Source organism: Maylandia zebra, linkage group LG4 (genome assembly GCF_041146795.1).
Source record: "Maylandia zebra isolate NMK-2024a linkage group LG4, Mzebra_GT3a, whole genome shotgun sequence".
Lineage (NCBI taxonomy): Eukaryota > Metazoa > Chordata > Actinopteri > Cichliformes > Cichlidae > Maylandia > Maylandia zebra.
The window spans coordinates 36536112-36557166 of NC_135170.1; the positions used below are offsets into that span (position 1 = coordinate 36536112).

At 43.1% G+C, this 21055-nt stretch overlaps 1 protein-coding gene across 1 annotated transcript; it reads left to right on the forward strand.

Annotated features, from left to right (window-relative positions):
• The first annotated feature begins 13334 nt into the window (after window positions 1-13334).
• Window positions 13335-20102, forward strand: LOC106675990 (DELTA-sagatoxin-Srs1a-like). The gene is made up of 3 exons (XM_024802131.2): window positions 13335-13409; window positions 14072-14155; window positions 18762-20102. Exons 2-3 carry the CDS (start codon window positions 14079-14081, stop codon window positions 19177-19179), a joined length of 495 nt encoding a protein of 164 aa, XP_024657899.2. The 5' UTR covers window positions 13335-13409; window positions 14072-14078; the 3' UTR covers window positions 19180-20102.
• Window positions 20103-21055: the final 953 nt, after the last annotated feature.

A 21055-nucleotide genomic window follows, 5' to 3' on the forward strand; every position in this document is an offset into this window, starting at 1 on the left:
ATTGCATATGTATGGATGTGTGTGTTTGTTCAGTTAAAGTCTTTGTTGTGGAGTCTGACAGCAGTGGGGAGGAAAGACCTGCGAAATCTCTCCGTCCCACACCGTGGGTGCCGCAGTCTCCCACTGAAGGAGCTGCTCAGTGCTGTCACAGTCTGCTGCATGGGGTGGGAGACGTTGTCCATCAGGGATGACAGCTTAGCCGCCGTTCTCCTGTCACTCACCACCTCCACTGGATCCAGAGGGCATCCTAGAACAGAGCTGGCCCTTCGGATCACCCTGTTCAGTCTCTTCCTGTCCCCAGCAGAGATGCTGCCGCCCCAGCAGACCACACCATAAAAGATAGCAGAAGCCACCACAGAGTCATAGAAGGTCTTCAGGAGTGGGCCCTCCACTCCAAACGACCTGAGTCTCCGCAGCAGGTACAGCCTGCTCTGCCCTTTCCTGTAGAGGGCGTCTGAGTTATGAGTCCAGTCCAGTCTGTTGTTCAGATGAACACCAAGGTACCTGTAGCTGTCCACAGCCTCAATGTCCATACCTTGGATGTTCAGTGGTTGCAGTGGAGAATGCTTGTGCCTGCGGAAGTCTACCACCAGTTCCTTGGTTTTACTGGCGTTGATCTGGAGGTAGTTCAGCTGGCACCAGTCCACAAAGTCTTGGTGACAGATGGTGACAGATGGACCCTTAGGCCCCTCCTCGATTCAGAGATGGTCTTTCCCTTTTCACGTAAATGGCCTCCTTGACTCCGCCCTCAAACCAGCGTTCCTCCCTGTCCAGGATGTTACATCCTCATCATGGAAAGAGTGTCCACTGGCCTGTAGGTGTGAACAGACTGCAGAGTCCTGGCCTGACGAGGTGGCTCTGCTGTGCTGAGCCATCCTCTCAGCCAGAGGTTGTTTGGTTTCCTCGATGTATAAATCCTGCCAATCCTCCTGCACTTAACAGCGTACACTATGTTACTCTGTTTGTGTCGGGGGACCCGATCCTTGTGTTACTCATTTCTTCTAGCTCAAAGTTACTCGCCAAGTGGGAAGGACCATTTGTGGCCACACGGCGAGTAGAGGGATAATTAATAAAGAGTCAAAAAGATGGATGTATCAGCAGAATGTAACACTGATTTTATCTGGTGCAAAGATCTGTGACGATGTTAAAGCAGTGCTGTGTTTGCATGGCAGTGCAGTATTAATGTTTTTATAAGATCAATGAATAACAGCGATGAATAATGATGATTATTATTTTGGCTGTAATCGTGCAGCCTGCATGTTCTCCTGAGGGCTCTTTGTCTTTCACTGGGCAGATATTACAGCCTTAAATACTCGACTGTGTTTGACTGCAAATCATTTTTCAGAGTTTATCATTAAACAATCTGTACAGGAACCTGTTTCACTGACTTTGTTGCTGATAGAAAACAAACACAGACACTTTTATTCATTCATGACTTTTTAAAAAGACACTGCAGCTGCTTCCCCCTCGTCTGGTGAATCAGATGGTTTATAGGAATACGTACGTTCTCTGTGAGGGTCAGATAAGGTCGAGCTAGTTTCTCTTTCTTCACTTTTACTTTCTGATTGTGTCAGAAAACCATTGGTAACATCTGCAGTGTTGTTTGGGACTGGTTTCCTGCTTGTCTCATCGTGGGCTCATTTTAGAAAAAGATAAACATTTCTTTCATGCCACAAATAACTGAAGGCAGTTTATTACTTTCACTTTCACCCATCTTCACACCTATTGTTACAACAGAGCTAACATTACATAGCTACAGTACACAGAGGTTAGATGAGTTAAAGCACAAATCTCCATCTTTTTGTGTGCAGCAGTAATGCAGTAGTGCTAATAGTAATAAAACTTCCATATACTATCAGTGCTTACACACCTGGGTTTCAGTTAGCTGAAGGTAACGTAGCCTTAGCTGTTATTTCAAAGCATCTTAATGATCACAATAGTAACAAGAATTAAAAATGTACACCTCCTCTTCACTTCGCTGATGGTCTGTGGATCCTACATCATCATAATCATCACAGAGAGGTGTCCAGTGAGGTACAACTGCAGCTGTTCTTTCATGGCAGGAGGTAAGGATGCCAGTCAGTGGGAGACACATTTATCCAACAATCAGGCCTCTGGGGAGGACATCCACAGCATCCACACGATGCTCAGAGAGCTACAATGGCAAGACTTCCTGTTTCCCACAAATCCTAACAGACCACTTAAACATCGACCATTATCAGATACCCCCAGAAGAGGAAGCTCTGAGTCTCTGATCCTTGTTATCACCCACAATGCAATGCAGGGCTTGGAGGGAGTCGTGGAGGAGACTCAGCGGCACTGTTAGTCTGAATGTTGATACTACTTCCTCTTAAGGAAGTACAATCCTCCAGTTGCATCTGTTATCAGCAGCTGTCCTCTGTTGGAGCACTCTGTATAACTTTAGCCTTAAAAAGGTTGGAGGTTGAGTCCTTTTATCCACCTCTGAGTAAAGATGAGAAACACTCAGCCAGTGTTTCTAAATTAATGCTTATGTAAAAGAACCATAAGCAGCAGTGTCATTTGGATCAAATCCCCACACATCACACACACACACCTCTTTTTACAGCAGTTCTGTTATGAGACTAGTTGCATGTATTGATTCTCCTCGAGCTGTAAGTGCATTTTTAGTGAAATAAGCAAATCTTTGTTGGTTATAATAAATGCAATTTGTCCACATCTGTGTTTTGCTGGTTTCTGTCACATGTTCAAAGAATGGAAACCACCATGTGAATCCTGTGCTAATCTGATTGGTTGCTCATCAGTGACCTTCGAGGGACACCTCACTAACTTATTACTAAATGATTTTACTGACTGTGGCCACATCAGTGGAGTCATGGAGGAGACGAAGCAGTCAGTCACTTAGCCCTGAAGGCCTACTGAGATCTGATGTGCAGGTCTGTGAGGCGTCACCGTAAGAATGTGCATGAGTTATTTGTTAGTGAAGCAGTGAAATTCACAAATGCACAAGTTATTTTTGATCATGTCATGATTTGAAAAGGGATGAAACTGTCAGAAAGGGAGTGATTCATACGTCCTTCCTGTGTTTGTGTAAAAATGACCAGACACGGCACAGAAAACCATCCTGAAGCTCTCCACCATCCTCGCTGTTCGATCAGCTTCCATTCACAAATACATAAGTTATTTTTGATCAAATCGCTGATCCCTTGTAGGTGACACAGTTGTGCTCTGCAGGTGACACGATCCAGTTGGCGGAGGGCGCTCCATCACCCCTCATCTTTGGATCCAGCTCAGAGGGAGGTCAAAGGTCAATCACATTGTAAAAACGTGTTGTTTTCCTCCTCTTTAGGGTCGTTAGTGTGGTTCTGGAGTTCTCTTGCAATGGCTGACATGAACTCGAGCGGCGTGACCCTTGACCTTAACTGCAGTCTGTGTTTTCAGTAAAATCTGGAATGGATCCTTCCAACCTACAGAGTGCAGTCACCGTCATGCATCACTCAGTTTTACATTGGTCTGGTAAACAGAGTTTACAGGAACCCAAAACCTCTCTGTGAAGTCAGATCAGCTGCAGTTATTTCTTTCTTCATTTTGACTTTCTTTCACAAACTGCCAGATTTTTTATTTTTTCTACAACATGTCCTAACAAAAATGTCCTGTGAGAAGAAAAGGCTGGAAAAATATTTGGTACTGAAAACCTTTAAAAGAACTTCAGGAACATTTTGGAACTAATCTGGTTAATTGGCAGCAGGTCAGTGACATGATTAGCTATAAAAGAGCATCTTGGACAGACAGATGTTTTCTGTGTTTTATTATTAATCAAGTGTCAGTTTATGAGATTTCTAAATGATTCGGTTTTCATTCCATGTTCTTTAACTAGTTCTTCAGCATCACTCTCAGACAGGATATTTCTAATTTTAGAGATTTTATGCAAACGGTGGAGGTGAAGAGAAACAAAGAGCATAGAGAGAAGAAAAAAAAACATATTTAGAAGCAAGAAATTAGAGGTCATCTTTATGTTTTTAAGACATTCCTATGGTTTAATTCACTGAGTTTCATCACATGACCTCATGGATCAGAATAACAGGAGAACATCTGCAAGGCAATGAAACAATGCAGTGTTTTCTAATAATACCGGCTAAGTGAAAGCTGTTGTGTTGGCATGGACCAAAATCTCTGATCAGTGTTTCCAGCACCTTGTTGAGTCGATGCCACAAATAACTGAAAGCTCTTCTGAAAACAGGGTCCAACACAATAAGAGCAAGGTGTACCTAATAAAGTGGCTGGTGAGTGTAAGCGCTCTCTAAAAGCAGCTGCCTGTGGAGTTTGAAACTGAGTGTGGCAGTCACAGAGCAGGTTGTATTCACAGAAATGAAGGATGACCCCAGCATGCGTGGGTTCTCTCCGGGTTCTCCCACTTCCTCCCACAGTCCAAACACCCGCGTGTGAGTCTGTCTCTGTGTGTTACACTTCAACAGACTGGTGACCTGTGCAGATGGACCCTGCTTGTCACTCTGTGACCTGAACTGCCTCATCCATCCATCCTTGTCAGGGTGGCTGGAGCCAATCACGGCTACCATAGGGTGAGAGGCGGGGCACATCCTGGCTGTATCCCAATTCAGGGTCTGCAGCCTCAACGGTCCTCAAGGGCCGCGTACTCAAAGACCGCTAAGGCCGGAAGTGCGAGGCTTGTGAAATGGGCGGTCTAGCCTCCGTCGCGCTGCCCAGGTTGCCTAGCAACCATGATAGCTGGAAACGTGTGGTTGACAGAAATGAAGGAGAACATGTTTTGTTCATTTGTTTGTTTCTACATGAGCTTTGTGTGATTTAACAAGTATCTGAGGCTGAGACCACAGGACTGTGAAACATGATTGTTGGGCTTCATATCTGTACTGAACAGTCATTTAAGATCAGCTAGTAAATAACAATCAGCTAATGTTGTTCATGAGACTAAAGTCAGTGTAAATATATGTGGCCAATATTATAGTTATTATATTAATCATTATCAGTTATTACAGCAGTGAGTTTGAACTCTCAAATCAAATCACTTCTATTGTCACATCACATGTGCAGGTACACTGGTGCAGCACATGTGAGTGAACTCTGTGCCAAACACTGAGCTTCAGGAAAGATACAAGTTGCAGTTATTTATATTTCCCATCATCTTAAATCTTCACTCAAAGACGAGTATCTGTGACAGTGTGTATATAGATGTGTTATATAGAAGAGACAAATATTGTTCGTTTAATATGTTGGTACTAAATTTGGCTCATTGCTTACATATATGTGTAAAAAGCAAATGTACAAGCTGTGATAACTGTGTCTGATAGAATGAAGAGTAGACTGATATATGAAATATTCCTTTATTGGGTGAGAAAATCAGACCATGTCATAACTGCTGTAAGTCACACAGAATAGATATCAGAGCCTTAAACAGGCTGACGTCTGCTAAATGGGTCAAACTGGGCAGGAAGTCTACAAACACATAACATCCTTATAGAATATGATGTAACACTATAGATCAACTTAGCTCAGAATATATAAAGCATATAAACAGTTACAGCAATATGATGCAACACACACAGCAGCTACTGATCCAAAATACTCAAAGCTTCATAGAACTGAAACCAACATTTATTTTAGCTCCATTCTGCTGCTGATACAGACTTTAGGTTTCTGAACATTAAACTTGTTGCTGCCTTTCATAGTGTGTAACTTGAAGGCCCTGAGTACTCTGAGTACTTTCTCCCACACTGGAAACACTGGGATGATCACATTATGTGAACATCACCTAATAAGACTGATTCAGCACAGACAGTTATGTTAAACTTTCCTAGCAGTCCTTCACAAACAGGGAACAGTCTGTCTATTCTCTCCATCTGTCAGCTGCTGCTGGCTCTTCCTCCTCCTCTTCCTCACACACTGCTGAGTTTGTCCTGGTGGATCATCAGGGGTGCAAAGCCTCACAGATGATGTGCAGCAGTGGGTCCCTCAGTCTGTCCTCACTCTGGACACTTGCAGTCGTCACACATGGAAATCAAATGTGTGATAAGCTGCAGGATTCAAACACAAGTGTAACTTATAAACACATGTTCATACTTTTATTCCACAATCAGAGAGAAAGAAACAGAGAGAGAGTGCAGGACAGACAGACAGGTGACAGTCTCAGGTGTACACACTGCTACACAACAGCACAGAGAAGCAAGATTTAGTGTTTGTGTTATTACGAAACAAGAAGAGTTCCAGATGGTGCAGTGGACACATGTGTGACTGCTGTGATTAAAGCATCTTTCTTTCAGCTTAACGAGTGAACCGTCAGCTCGTTCAAACACACGTTAAAGTCCGTTTGGCTCGACACCACCGAACAGAGGCAGCAATGTAACATAGCTCACATTAACAGTGCAGTGAATCCTGCTTGTGCCGTGATGTTCAGGACTGCAAACCGAGCAGCATCATTGACTTTCAGCTTGTTGTGTTTGTGGATATATGACTGACTTTAATTATCCATAAAATCATCAGATTCTCTGTAAGATTAAGGTCGACTATTGTATTATTATATTTTAAAGGCTTTGAAAGCAAGTTGACGCTGAACGTGCAAACATCACTAATGTCACATAACTTTGCCGACATGTGGCCAACAGTAATGTTTTAATGTTCCTCATTATTAATAAACATTTGCACATAAATAAGTGACATCATATTCAGTACTTACTTTTAACAGTTTACTCTTCGGCCGCTCCGCTTCTGCTGTCTGCGGCAAAATTATCCACACCGACTGCCGCGCCATGCATTGTGGGATATGTTGGGCCACAAAGTCTACACCGCCACAGCCTTAAAATTCAGGGAAATGAAGGACGCATTTGAGGCCGCATTTCGAGCAGCCTTTGAATTGGGACAGCCTTCGGCGCGCAGCTGTGACGTAATCAGCCTTAAAATGCGGCCTTTAAGGCTGCAGACCCTGGATTGGGATACAGCCCCTGACCATAACACACAGACAACTATTCATACCTGTGAGCAATTTAGAGTTTCCAGTTAAACTAACCCCACTAACTGTGTTACTTTGGACTGTGGGAGGAAGCCAGGAGCTGGAACTGGGCCAGTGAAAGAAATTCAGCCCTGAAGGCGTAGTGAGAAAATGAAAATGAAACCTCCAGCTTCCTCTGCTCTCACAAACACACTCTTTGGGGTGCTTCCCATACAAGAACACACACTTTACTTACTGTAGTTTTCGGGTCATAAGCCGCTACTTTTCCCCACACTGTGAACACTGCGGCTTATACTGACGTGCGGCTAATGCATATTTTTTTTCATGCGGCCAAAAACATTTTACCTGGTAACAGTAAACCAATCAAATTGATAAGTAGTATATATACGGTATATATTTTTATCGGTTGTTAAGAGACGTTGTAATGTTGTTTGTGCGCTGTTCCGTAAAAGAGCCATGAGCAAAGTAATTTGTGTGTTACTGATACGTACTTAAAGGTAGCCGTGTTACAGGCGCTGTTCGAGGGAAAAAAGCATTTGCTTATGTATTTTTGTATGTTATCATAACGTTTATGTTACCATAACATTTATGTTACCATGTTTATGTTACCTTACGGATTAAATTAAACGTTAAAAATCCTCACGTGTAATATTTCTGTGTAAATCTCATATTACAAGTGAAACGCATACGGCTTAAAATCCGGTGCGGCCTGTAATTCAATTCAATTCAATTCAATTTTATTTATATAGCGCCAAATCACAACATAAGTCACCTCAAGGCGCTTCATAGATACAGAGAAAAAACCCAACAATCATATGACCCCCTATGAGCAGCACTTTGGCAACAGTGGGAAGGAAAAACTCCCTTTTAACAGGAAGAAACCTCCAGCAGAACCAGGCTCAGGGAGGGGCGGGGCCATCTGCTGCGATTGGTTGGGGTGAGAGAAGGAAGACAGGATAAAGACATGCTGTGGAAGAGAGACAGAGGTCTGTTAATACATAGTGAGTGAGAAAGGTGACTGGAAAGGAAACACCCAGTGCATCATGGGAATCCCCCGGCAGCCTACGTCTATTGCAGCATAACTAAGGGAGGATTCAGGGTCACCTGGTCCAGCCCTAACTATATGCTTTAGCAAAAAGGAAAGTTTGAAGCCTAATCTTGAAAGTAGAGATAGTGTCTGTCTCCTGAATCCAAACTGGAAGCTGGTTCCACAGAAGAGGGGCCTGAAAACTGAAGGCTCTGCCTCCCATTCTACTTTTAAATACTCTAGGAACAACAAGTAGGCCTGCAGAGCGAGAGCGAAGTGCTCTAATAGGGTGATATGGTACTACAAGGTCATTAAGATAAGATGGGGCCTGATTATTTAAGACCTTGTATGTGAGGAGCAGGATTTTTAATTCTTGTCATGGTCCGCGGCCCGGCGTCCGAGGTGCTGATGGGATGCCCACTCCCGTGGGCGCGGCTGCTAACTCCACACCTGCATCCCATCCCAGGCGATCACCAGGTGGACTATTTAATCCTGCCCAGCCTGCTGCTCCACGCCAGTCCGTAGTCGTCCTTCAGCGGTAACGTACACCTGCGGGAAAGCCCATATGCAGACCTATCCGTGTGAACTAACACTAACTCTGCCTTGTATACTCAGATCACAGCTCGGCGTGTTTGAGCCACCTGCCTGTCCGGAATTTGGATCACGATCAGCCCCAGCCGCCTCGACCTTTCTGAAACTTCTCCCCACGGACCATCACCCCTCCCTCCGGTTCCCTCGGCCCCGCTATCATCGTAAGACGCGTACTCTACTTCCCCTCGTATACTGCCTTTTCCCCCGCACCCCAATAATCCTTTTTTCCTTTTTCTGTTTCAGCCTCCCACAGTCCCGCTCTCGGCGTTCCTGCGTGATTCACCTCCCGGTCCCTCGGTTTTTTCTGGTTCCGTGCATTTTTTCCTTCTACCCTCCCGGGACACCCTCAGTTATAATAAAGTTTATTTTTGTTCTCTCGTACCGCTGTGTGTGTGTGTTCTGCTCCTGGGTCCAACTTGTGCGTGGAACTTCGGTTCATGACAATTCTGGATTTAACAGGAAGCCAAAACAGGAGAAATCTGCTCTCTCTTTCTAGTCCCTGTCAGGACTCTTGCTGCAGCATTTTGGATCAGCTGAAGGCTTTTCAGGGAGTTTTTAGGACTTCCTGATAATAATGAATTACAGTCGTCCAGCCTGGAAGTAATAAATGCATGAACTAGTTTTTCAGCGTCACTCTGAGACAGGATATTTCTAATTTTAGAGATGTTGCACAAATGGAAGAACGCAGTCTTACATATTTGTTTAATATGTGCATTGAAGGACATGTCCTGGTCAAAAATGACTCCAAGGTTCCTCACAGTGTTACTGGAGGCCAAGGTAATGCCATCCAGAGTAAGAATCTGCTTAGATACCATATTTCTAAGCTTTTCAGGGCCGAGTACAATAACCTCAGTTTGATCTGAATTAAGAAGCAGAAAGTTAGCGGCCATCCAGGTCTTTATGTCTTTAAGACATTCCTGCAGTTTAACTCATTGGTGTGTGTTATCTGGCTTCATGGACAGATAGAGCTGGGTGTCATCTGCATAGCAGTGTAAATGTATGCTATGTCTTCTAATGATGCTGCCTAAGGGAAGCATGTATAGTGTAAACAGAATTGGTCCTAGCACTGAACCCTGTGGAACTCCATAATTAACCTCAGTGTGTGAAGAGGACTCTCCATTTACATGCACAAACTGGAGTCTATTAGATAGATATGATACAAACCACTGCAGCGCAGTACCTGTAATACCTACAGCATGTTCTAATCGCTCTAATAGGATATTATGGTCGACAGTATCGAACGCTGCACTGAGGTCTAGCAGGACAAGCACAGAGATGAGTCCACTGTCAGAGGCCATAAGAAGATCATTTGTAACCTTCACTAAAGCTGTTTCTGTGCTGTGATGAGCTCTGAAACCTGACTGAAACTCTTCAAATAAACCTCTGCAGATGATCTGTTAGCTGTTTGACAACTACTCTTTCAAGGATGTTTGATATAAAGGAAGGTTGGAGATTGGCCTATAATTAGCTAAGACTGCTGGGTCTAGAGATGCTTTTTGAGTAAAGGTTTAACTACAGCCAGCTTGAAGGCCTGTGGTACATAGCCGATCATTAGAGATAGGTTGATCATATTTAAGACCGAAGAATTAATTAATGGCAGGACTTCTTTGAGCAGTTTTGTAGGAATGGGGTCTAAAAGACAGGTTGATGGTTTGGAGGAAGTAATTATTGAAGTTAACTCAGAAAGATCAATTAGAGAAAAAGAGTCTAACTTAACATCAATGGTACTAAGAGTAGCTGTAGATAATATTACATCTGTGGGATGATTATTGGTAATTTTTTCTCTAATGATAAAAACGTTATTTGTGAAGAAGTTCATGAAGTCATTACTAGTTAACGTTAAAGGGATGGTTGGCTCAAAAGAGCTCTGACTGTTTGTCAGCCTGGCTACAGAGCTGAAGAGAAACCTGGGGTTGTTCTTATTTTCTTCAATCAGTGATGAATAGTAAGATGTTCTGGCTTTGCGGAGGGCTTTCTTATAAAGCAGCAACCTATTTCTCCAGGCTAAATGATGATCCTCTAAATTTGTGACACGCCATTTCCTCTCCAGATTACGAGTCATCTGCTTTAGGGTACGTGTTTGAGAATTATACCACGGAGTCAGGTACTTCTGATTAGAGACCTTAGTTTTCACAGGAGCTACAGTATCCAGAGTCGTACGTAGTGAGGAGGTGAAATTATTAACAAGATAATCGACCTCTGTTGGGGTAGCGTTCAGATAGCTGCTCTGCTCTGTGTTGGTACAGGGCATTGAAGATGATAACAGTGGGTGGATTATATTCTTAAACTTAGTTACAGCGCTTTCAGAAAGACATCTACTTTGATAAAGTCTACTCTCCACCGCTGTGTAATCAATTATTGTAAATGTAAATGTTATCAGGAAATGATCAGACAGGAGAGGGTTTTCAGGAAACACTGTTAAATGTTCAGTTTCTATGCCATATGTTAAAACAAGATCTAGAGTGTGATTAAAGTGGTGGGTGGGTTCTTTTACATTTTGAGAGAAGCCAATTGAGTCTAATAACAGATTAAATGCCATGTTGAGGCTGTCATTTTTAGCATCTACATGGATGTTAAAATCACCCACAATAATTATTTTATCTGAGCTCAGAACTAAATTAGATATAAAGTCTGAGAAATCAGACAGAAACTCTGTGTAAGGCCCAGGTGGACGATAGATGATAACAAGTAAGACTGGTTTCTGACTTTCACAGCTGGGGTGGACGAGGCTGAGCATCAGGCTTTCAAATGAATTAAAAGTCTGTCTGGGTCTTTGGTTGATTAATAGGCTGGTGTGAGAAATTGCTGCCACACCTCCCCCTCGGCCTGTGCTTCGAGGTTTCTGGTAGTTAGAATGACTCGGGGGTAGGGATGGGTATTGATAAGATTTTAACGATTCCGATTCCATTTTCGATTCTGTTTAACGATTCGATTCTTTATCGATTCTCTTATCGATTCTTTTTTTTTTTTAAAAAAAGGAGAACACTAAGGTCGATTAGCTCAGAGCTTTGTTTTATATCTTCTCTTTGAACAAGATAGAAATTTAGGAGTAACATGGCCTTACAAACCCAACAGTGAGATCTTGAGAGATCCAGCCTACGGCTCTTCAATGGGGTGTCACAGGGTCCCCAGGAAAAAAAATTGTAAATGTAAAATAATAAAATAAATATTCTTGTGAGACATATCACATATTGACGGGGTCGGGTTATGTTAAAAAGTATAAATTGTTATACTTTGTTCATTGGTTCAAAGGTACCCCACACTTCTTTTTTTGTTTGCTTGTTTGTTCTGGTGTATTTTTCATTTGAACTGTTACTCTGCCAGAGTACTCATATTTACAAGATGGCATTGAACGCCCCATTGGTGTATCAGGAAAACTATTTTGTACGTATGTTCCTTGAAGGGGATTGAAGTCGTTCTTTTTTCCACCGCAGCGAAGGGCTAGGAGTAGGAGAGGAGCTGCTGTATGTTTTTGTTATCGAATCGATCTGATTGTGAAATAAAGCATATGCAGTGAGAAAGCAACTCCAGGAGTCATCCCTGCCTTAAAGCTGCAACATTCTTCTGTAGCAATAACAAAGTATAACATAAATTGTTCTGTGGCAATTACACAAGAATATCCAGTAATGTCCCTGCCTACAATTAAACACATTCACTTACCAAAAATCGGGGGCATCTGCTGTGGCAAATGGGTTCAAGCCTTTGACCACAAACTTAGACACTGCTTGGTGACATTAGTCTATCCTGGCCTGAAAGGAGACGCTACCGGTAGACTGCAGCGAGAACTGCCAGCGAGCGCCAGCCAGACTCTGTCTGTCTCATCATGGTCACCTACATGTACAGTAATGGCAGGTCTTGTAATAAGGCAGATTGCGCTAACATAATATGCACTGTTAGTTGATTATTTACCTGCCGCATTAATGGGAGAGGACGTGCAAACATTAGCGCTGCTGCTGGGTTGAGAGTCACGAGTCCGGAGCGGAATTAAAAACGCGTGTCATCGCGTGTTTTGTGAGCAAATGCTTTTGCATATTCGTAGTGTTTCCTCCCTTAAATGAAATATCTACTTTGCAAGTTGCCCTGTTGTCATCGGTTCTCATAAAGTATAATCAAACTTTTGAGCGTTTGAGCCGCTTAGGCGCCATGTTTCCTGCCAGGTAAATGACGCTCCGCAACGTGGTGACGTCATTCGGGGCGACTGGAATCGATAAGGGAATCGTTTGCAAAAATGGCAAACGATTCCAAGGAATTGAAACAGTGGGAACCGGTTCTCAACAAGAACCGGTTTTCGATACCCATCCCTACTCGGGGGTGTTGATTCATTTAAACTAACATAATCATCCTGCTGCAACCAGGTTTCTGTAAGGCAGAGTAAATCAATTTTTTGATCAATTATTAAGTCATGTACTAACAGAGACTTGGAGGAGAGAGACCTAATACTTAATAATCCACATTTCACTGTTTTACTCTTTGGTTCAGATGTGGATACTGTATTGTTCTTTCTTTGTGATTGTTTATGTTTAAGTTGTTTGTTGCTGGTTTTTAGTTTGTTTTTTGTCTGTTTGGGAGCTGACACAGTCTCTATGGAGATGGGTTTTTGGGGGGGTAGCAGGAGGAGAGAAGCTGCAGAGAGGCGTGTAAGACTGCAGCTCAGTACAAAATTGATTTTCTTTCTACAATTACAGCATGCAGCTTTACGGTAAGATGATTACTTTCACTTTCTTTCTGACTGCACAGAATAACAAGCCCCCCACCCCAATGCTTCAGTATAAAAAGCCACAGAGTCACAGTAACAAAGACTATCAGTCTTCTCTCAACAGGACGAAGCAGGTAAGACAAAACACCTAACCTCCACTATATTTATTATGGCTTTTTATTCAGTTATTCCTTTCAAATGAAATTATATCTCATCGTTATTTCTTTTTGTTCTCCCTTTTTCTTCTTTTCTTAAACTGATGTTCTGTTAATAAGACTGTTAATAAGTCAGACTATATTGGTGATTAATTCATACTGTATGGATGGAATCAGTCCAGCATGAGGGCTGTGATACTACCGTCCACCTAATATAATGTAAATAATGCTGTCTGTATAAAACAGTAATGATTGTAATCGACTGATCATCACATTTTAAAGTTCAGAGGCTTCTGATCTCCATAAGTTATCCATTGATCGAGTTCATAAATATTGTTTCAGATCAGGTATCCTGTCCATCCTCAGCAGTCCTGTCTTTCTATCATGACTCCCAGACGGGAGTGTGTGTGTGGTAGCGAACAGGAAATAACAAAGTGAGAAACATAATAACAGCTCAGGCGTGACCCGATCACGTGATGCTGACTGAGCCAATCTGAAGCTGAGGACAGGGCTGGACTGCGTCTCTGGAACCGTCCCCTGCATGATGATGCTAGCTCACCAACAACCCAGAGTCCAGGATCCAGGACAGGGAGTAAACTGAAAGGACTTCCTCTGACTCTGTTTTCTGCTCCCCTGCACAGGTTCATCATGGGTCTCCCAACTCACCGTCAGTGCAGCATCGAGATCCAGAACAAGACCACGACGTTCACCCTGTGCAACCCACGGTGAGTCCTGCAACTCCACGTACACAGAGAGCTGTCCCCGCGTCAGCTGCATGACAGTTATTGAAAAATCACTTGGATGTTTCTGTGAGGTTAAATCCAGATATATGTAATTATTGTTGTTTTCATTCATGAACGTTCACAAAAGCAGAAAAAGTAAAAGCACAGTTGTTGATTGATTAAATTACAGTTAATCAATCACACGTGAGTGTGCTGCAAGGATTTTAAAGCATTGTGAAGTTTGACGAGATCCCTCGACCCCACGAACGAGCCTTTCAGACTCATGCTGGGACATGAGGGGTCAAGGAAGGACAGTAGGAAGGAAAACTTCCTGTTAAAAGGGAGTTTTTCCTTCCCACTGTCACCAAAGTGCTGCTCATAGGGGGTCATATGATTGTTGGGTTTTTCTCTGCATCTACTGTACAATATAAAGCACCTTGAGGCGACTGTTGTTGTGATTTGCGCTGTATAAATCAAACTGTGTAAATTGGGAGTGTCTGAGCAGAGTCAAACAGGATGTGACACGAGTCAGATCAGATCTCTGACAGGAAGCTGCCATCTTTCTGTTGAGCTACGTTCCTTCCTGCTTCACCAAACCTCAGACTTCCTTTAGACCAAACCAATCCAACCAAGGTGCCATTATTTCTATTTCGTATCACTTTATAACTTCTTCATCTCAAAGAAAAATATCTCCTACACCATATATAAGGATGCATTGTCTATGAAAGACACAAATATGGTTCTTTTCATGTACTGGCACAGCTACATTTGTCTGAAAGCTTACTTTATGGCTCTTGTATAGTTATCTGTGGTACTATATAAGATGAGCGCTAAATTCACCCACGACATGGTTAAGTTGGTGCACTGCCCAAATGTCTGGCTCCTGAGAATGAACCACCATCCTTTTAACTTAACGAGTGAACTGTCTGCTTGTATCTCCTTAAAACAAACGTCGGTTTGACTCGACACCACCAACACAACCAGCTTCAGCGGCAAAATAACTGAACGAACGTTACTCCATCCAGATGTTTGACTGTAAAAGTGGCACACAGTGGCATGGTCCTCCTGTCCTGTTTGCTGGTTCTGTTTGTGGATGTATTATCCATAAAATCGTGATCTGTCTGCAGGGTTAAAGTCAGTCTTCTAAAGTAAAGGCCTTAAAAGTAAGTGGAACCTGAGCCGCATTAAGTACTGACATTGCTAATGTCACGTCACTTTGCCGACATTTGACCAAAAGTAACTTTTTCCACGTTCTTCAAAATTTGCATTGCTACTTAAATAAGTGAGAATAAATATGTCACAATAGATACATGAGAACAAAGCCCAGCACTTGCTTGTCTTCCCCCAATTTGTTTTTAAATTAGCTGTGTCCCAAAACGTCGGCTGCATCCTCCGGAGGCCGCATTTGAAGGCCAATTACGTCACAGCCAGGCGACGAAGGCTGTCCCAGTTCGTCGACTCCTTCAAATGCGGCCGACAAATGCGTCCTTCATTTCCCCGAATTTGAAGGATGGGTCGGGTGTGTCCTTCGTGGCCCACCATATCCCAGAATTCATAGCGCAGGGCCAGCCAAATTTCAGCTGCCAACAATGGCGGCCGCTACTAAGTTTTAAAATTACTCTTATTAATCTTTCTGGGTCACAAAATAAACTTTTAACATATTTTAAGGCGAGAAAGCAGCTGTGTAAATTACAAATATCTGCTCGGTTTATCAAGACATCGCATATTTGCAAAAGTGTGCCGACGTTTTCGGAGACGTCTGTTACCCACCCGCTCGATAGCAAGCCGGGGGGTTCAATGGTCACTCCAGCCGGCGAGAGCAGTGGACTCCCGGCTTCATCGTTTTCAGACCCCCGCTTTCTCGCTACTCAGGTTAAACATGATATAAGTCACTCGGAGAACTTAAAAATGTAATTGTTTGCCTTTTTTCTGTGTTTTATTTGTTCCAGAGTAAATCGGTTTGGCTGAAATCAAAGTTATTAGATTATTAGATTAAATAAACTTTAATAATCCATCGGGTGGGTTCCTCCGGGGTTTCCACACAGCTGAATAAACGTCAAACAGAAAACTGATTAAACAGAAGTGTGAGACGGTCGAGAGTTTCCTCCAGTGTCCTGTTATATTTTAGATAGCAAGGAGCAGACGGCCGAGTTTATTAAACTCCACCGAGACAGCGGTGACGCTGATCTGAAGGCTAGAACGTCCCATTTCACAGCCTCGCACTTCCGGCCTTCTCGGTCTTTGAAGGACCCGGCCCACGTAGACCGCGAAGGAAAATGGGATCCTATTGGTGGCTCAGCTGGTTAGTAAAGAGGGACAACTACTTACTTACAACGACTTTATTGCACTATATAATTTTCCAATCAGTGTTCAGGAATTCTCAATGGTGCTTGGTGCCATACCCTCAGGGACTTCAATGTTATATACAGTGGGGCAAAAAAGTATTTAGTCAGCCACCGATTGTGCAAGTTCCCCCACCTAAAATGATGACAGAGGTCAGTAATTTGCACCAGAGGTACACTTCAACTGTGAGAGACAGAATGTGAAGAAAAATCCATGAATCCACATGGTAGGATTTGTAAAGAATTTATTGGTAAATCAGGGTGGAAAATAAGTATTTGGTCAATAACAAAAATACAACTCAATACTTTGTAGCATAACCTTTGTTGGCAATAACAGAGGTCAAACGTTTACTATAGGTCTTTACCAGGTTTGCACACACAGTAGCTGGTATTTTGGCCCATTCCTCCATGCAGATCTTCTCGAGAGCAGTGATGTTTTGGGGCTGTGGCCGAGCAACACGGACTTTCAACTCCCGCCACAGATTTTCTATGGGGTTGAGGTCTGGAGACTGGCTAGGCCACTCCAGGACTTTCAAATGCTTCTTACGGAGCCACTCCTTTGTTGCCCGGGCGGTGTGTTTTGGATCATTGTCATGTTGGAAGACCCAGCCTCGTTTCATCTTCAAAGTTCTCACTGATGGAAGGAGGTTTTGGCTCAAAATCTCACGATACATGGCCCCATTCATTCTGTCCTTAACACGGATCAGTCGTCCTGTCCCCTTGGCAGAAAAACAGCCCCATAGCATGATGTTTCCACCCCCATGCTTCACAGTAGGTATGGTGTTCTTGGGATGCAACTCAGTATTCTTCTTCCTCCAAACACGACGAGTTGAGTTTATACCAAAAAGTTCTACTTTGGTTTCATCTGACCACATGACATTCTCCCAATCCTCTGCTGTATCATCCATGTGCTCTCTGGCAAACTTCAGACGGGCCTGGACATGCACTGGCTTCAGCAGCGGAACACGTCTGGCACTGCGGGATTTGATTCCCTGCCGTTGTAGTGTGTTACTGATGGTGACCTTTGTTACTTTGGTCCCAGCTCTCTGCAGGTCATTCACCAGGTCCCCCCGTGTGGTTCTGGGATCTTTGCTCACCGTTCTCATGATCATTTTGACCCCACGGGATGAGATCTTGCGTGAAGCCCCAGATGGAGGGAGATTATCAGTGGTCTTGTATGTCTTCCATTTTCTGATGATTGCTCCCACAGTTGATTTTTTCACACCAAGCTGCTTGCCTATTGTAGATTCACTCTTCCCAGTCTGGTGCAGGTCTACAATACTTTTCCTGGTGTCCTTCCAAAGCTCTTTGGTCTTGGCCATGGCGGAGTTTGGAGTCTGACTGTTTGAGGCTGTGGACAGGTGTCTTTTATACAGATGATGAGTTCAAACAGGTGCCATTCATACAGGTAACGAGTGGGGGACAGAAAAGCTTCTTACAGAAGACGTTACAGGTCTGTGAGAGCCAGAGATTTTCCTTGTTTGAGGTGACCAAATACTTATTTTCCACCCTGATTTACGAATAAATTCTTTACAAATCCTACCATGTGGATTCATGGATTTTTTTTCCACATTCTGTCTCTCACAGTTGAAGTGTACCTCTGGTGCAAATTACTGACCTCTGTCATCATTTTAAGTGGGGGAACTTGCACAATCGGTGGCTGACTAAATACTTTTTTGCCCCACTGTAAAAACACTGACAGCTCGATCTCTACCTCAGTCACTCTCCCTGATCCAGCTGAGTCACCAATAGGAAAAATCTGCTTTTCACAGGAACTTGGTCACAGCAATAAGAGAATACGTAGTTTATGCCAAGAAGATATCGTCTCTCTCCCATATATAATATCTTATTGGAACCGATATGTTCCAGATATCAAGTGGAAGACAGTCTGGATGGTCCCCCATAAATATTTGATTGTAAATAAGGTGAAAGAAGTCTCTTTTAAAATTCTACATAAATGTTATCCAGCCAGTCACTACATGGTAAAATTTAAAAGGGACATAAATACTAATTGTACTTTCTGTGGGGATCATCCAGAAACTGTGACTGTGGCAGACTGGCGACCTGTCCAGGTGTGCCCCACCTCTTGCCCTATGATAGCTCAGATAGGCTCCCGCCCCTCCGCAACCCTGATAAGGTTAAGTTGGCCACTGATGGATGGTCTCTGAGCGTGACGGTGCTTGTGGGTGCAGGTCTCTGCCGGTTGTTCAGGTGTGTTGCAGGTGTGAGGTGTGTGTAACGGCAGTGATGTCTTCCTGTTTCTCCAGCATGCACATTGTGAGCGGCTCCTGCAGCTCGCCCCTGCCTCCCATGCTCAGCCCCTACGAGAACGGCAACGCCCTCTTCATCAAGAAGCCTCACACGGCGTGTGGCTCTGTGACCGTCTTCACCTACGACCTCCAGCACGTGTCCACCCTGCAGTTCAACGGCAGGGTCGCAGTGATGTTCTCGGTGCCGTACGACTTCAACTTCTACTCCAACTGGTACGCGGTGGGAGTCTTCGACATGGACAAAGCCTGCGACCAGCACCTTTACGACGAGATGTACAACAAGTCGGAGCAAAAGTTTGTCAGGGGCAAAGCCAAGGGGCCGAGTCTGTCCTACAGGGGGGCCTACATCACTGTCAGGGCCACCATGTCCGACACCTACCAGCCCATCCTCAAGGTCGCCATCTGCAATAACTGAGGCCCACAGCCGCACCTGCAGTGTGCACCATTAATCCCACTTAACCCAGTAACACTGGGTTCACACTGCAGGAGACCTGCAGCTGATTGATCAATCAATTAATCAGTCATCAGTCAGTTCGATTCTCTCCTCATTTTATATCCACAAACACAGATTAAATCTCAACATTTATTTGAAATTTGGATTTCTTTCCCTGCCCCTCCTTCCTGATGACATCCAAAAAATGGTGAGCTGTGATTGGTCAGCAGTGTGTCTGTGATGTTGTCTGAACCCGATGTTAAACTTTTTTCCTTCTCTTTATGTTTGACACAAACTTAACTTTTACTTTTGATGATGTCACTCAGAAATCGTCATGGCGACTGCATTACTGTGGTCCAGTGAGATGAAACCACAGAGCTGTGCAGCTGTGAACATGTGGATGAGATAATAAAGGCTGAGTGAGCCCTAAATGTCTGAGCTGTTTTCTTACGATAACCAATCACAAAGCAGTCTAAGGAGCTTGGGAAGAAAAGCGTCGGGACTTCTTTAAGTTTCTTGAAGACGTTTGGTCCGAGAAGCTTCTTCAGTTTTCAGAGCAACTAGTGCAGAGTCCAAGGTTTTAAGCCCTGTGAGAGTTTTTCTAAAGGGGTCGCTGACCCACTGTCTTAAAACATCTATAATAATTGTAAAAAATAAAATTGGCTACGTCGCGTAGCGAATGTAACTCCCGCGATAAACGAGGGACTGCTGTATTATTAATAGTAGAGTCTGGGACATCTAATTGATTAACATCCACATTGATTATCATGCACTATTATTTTTGTTCAAGGAGAGCAAAAACTATAAAACTCTCTCAGCTTGTTCGTTGCCAAAAATGGCCACTTTTGTGTATGTTCACAAAATGCTGTAAAATGTGTATTTATTAAAACATTTATCTACTTTTACCGACTTGACTCTTTAAATTAGCTCCAGTCCTTTTCATTAAAACCAAAATTGTATCTACATTCTTTTTTTACTCTTTAAATGCCAGTTAGGTTATATATAGTACCAGTACCGTTTCAGATAAAAAGGTGATAAAGTCCTAATGGTTTCATAAATCTTCCTATTTATTTATTTTCATATAAGCATCGGGGACAAGGCTGTCTTGCAATTGTTGAGGTTCACTAGTGTGCGCCCTATTTCTTCCAGGATGACTCTTCATTTGTAGGTTTTAGTGGACTCTTAGTACTGTGAAGTGGTTTTCATGAGACAAAGGCTTGTATTCCAAGATCTGGGAGACTGTAGAAATGAGCAGTAATTCCCTTCTTACCATCTTTCCAGAAAAATAAGTGATCTGGAAGCTGTTACGCTTACTTACAGCAGCAGCACTTTCTGTACCTGCATAAACTCCAGGACACATTTACTAACGGTGTTTGTTGCTGTATGTGCTGCAGCTTTGAATCTTTTATTAATATATATTTTGGCTATGGTGTCTTGTTATGAAATGCACAAGAGTAAAAGTGTTTTTAGCATGCGGTCAAAGCTAAGTTTGACTGGGAAACTCAAAGCTCAATAGTCTGTATCAACAAAAATTCACTGCAGCCTGTGTAATATTTGATGCGTCATAATTTATTCCAGTCTATCTTGCAAATACATGTTTGCGTTACAATGTCACGCACAAACACACGCAACTATTAGATCCTTAAGATTAAACCTGTGTCATTCTTTTGATCCACTGCAGTGTAGTAGTCACAAAAAAAAGAAGTGAAGTGGCCAAAAATGGCCAGGATAGAGATCAAAGGGTTAATTCGTAAAATGTCTAAAAATATTATTGATTACAGGATAATACATTACTGTTAATAGCAACTGTAAGCTTTTTACTTTGAAGTTACAAGTATAAACAATGCTGTTACATTTA

What these genes read in the sequence shown, in the direction of transcription:
- LOC106675990 (XM_024802131.2), top strand. Translation starts at nt 14,079, where the DNA reads ATGGGTCTCCCAACTCACCGTCAGTGCAGCATCGAGATCCAGAACAAG. An exon ending in TTCACCCTGTGCAACCCACG is followed by an intron (nt 14,156 to 18,761) that starts GTGAGTCCTGCA and finishes CTGTTTCTCCAG; the next exon opens with CATGCACATTGTGAGCGGCT.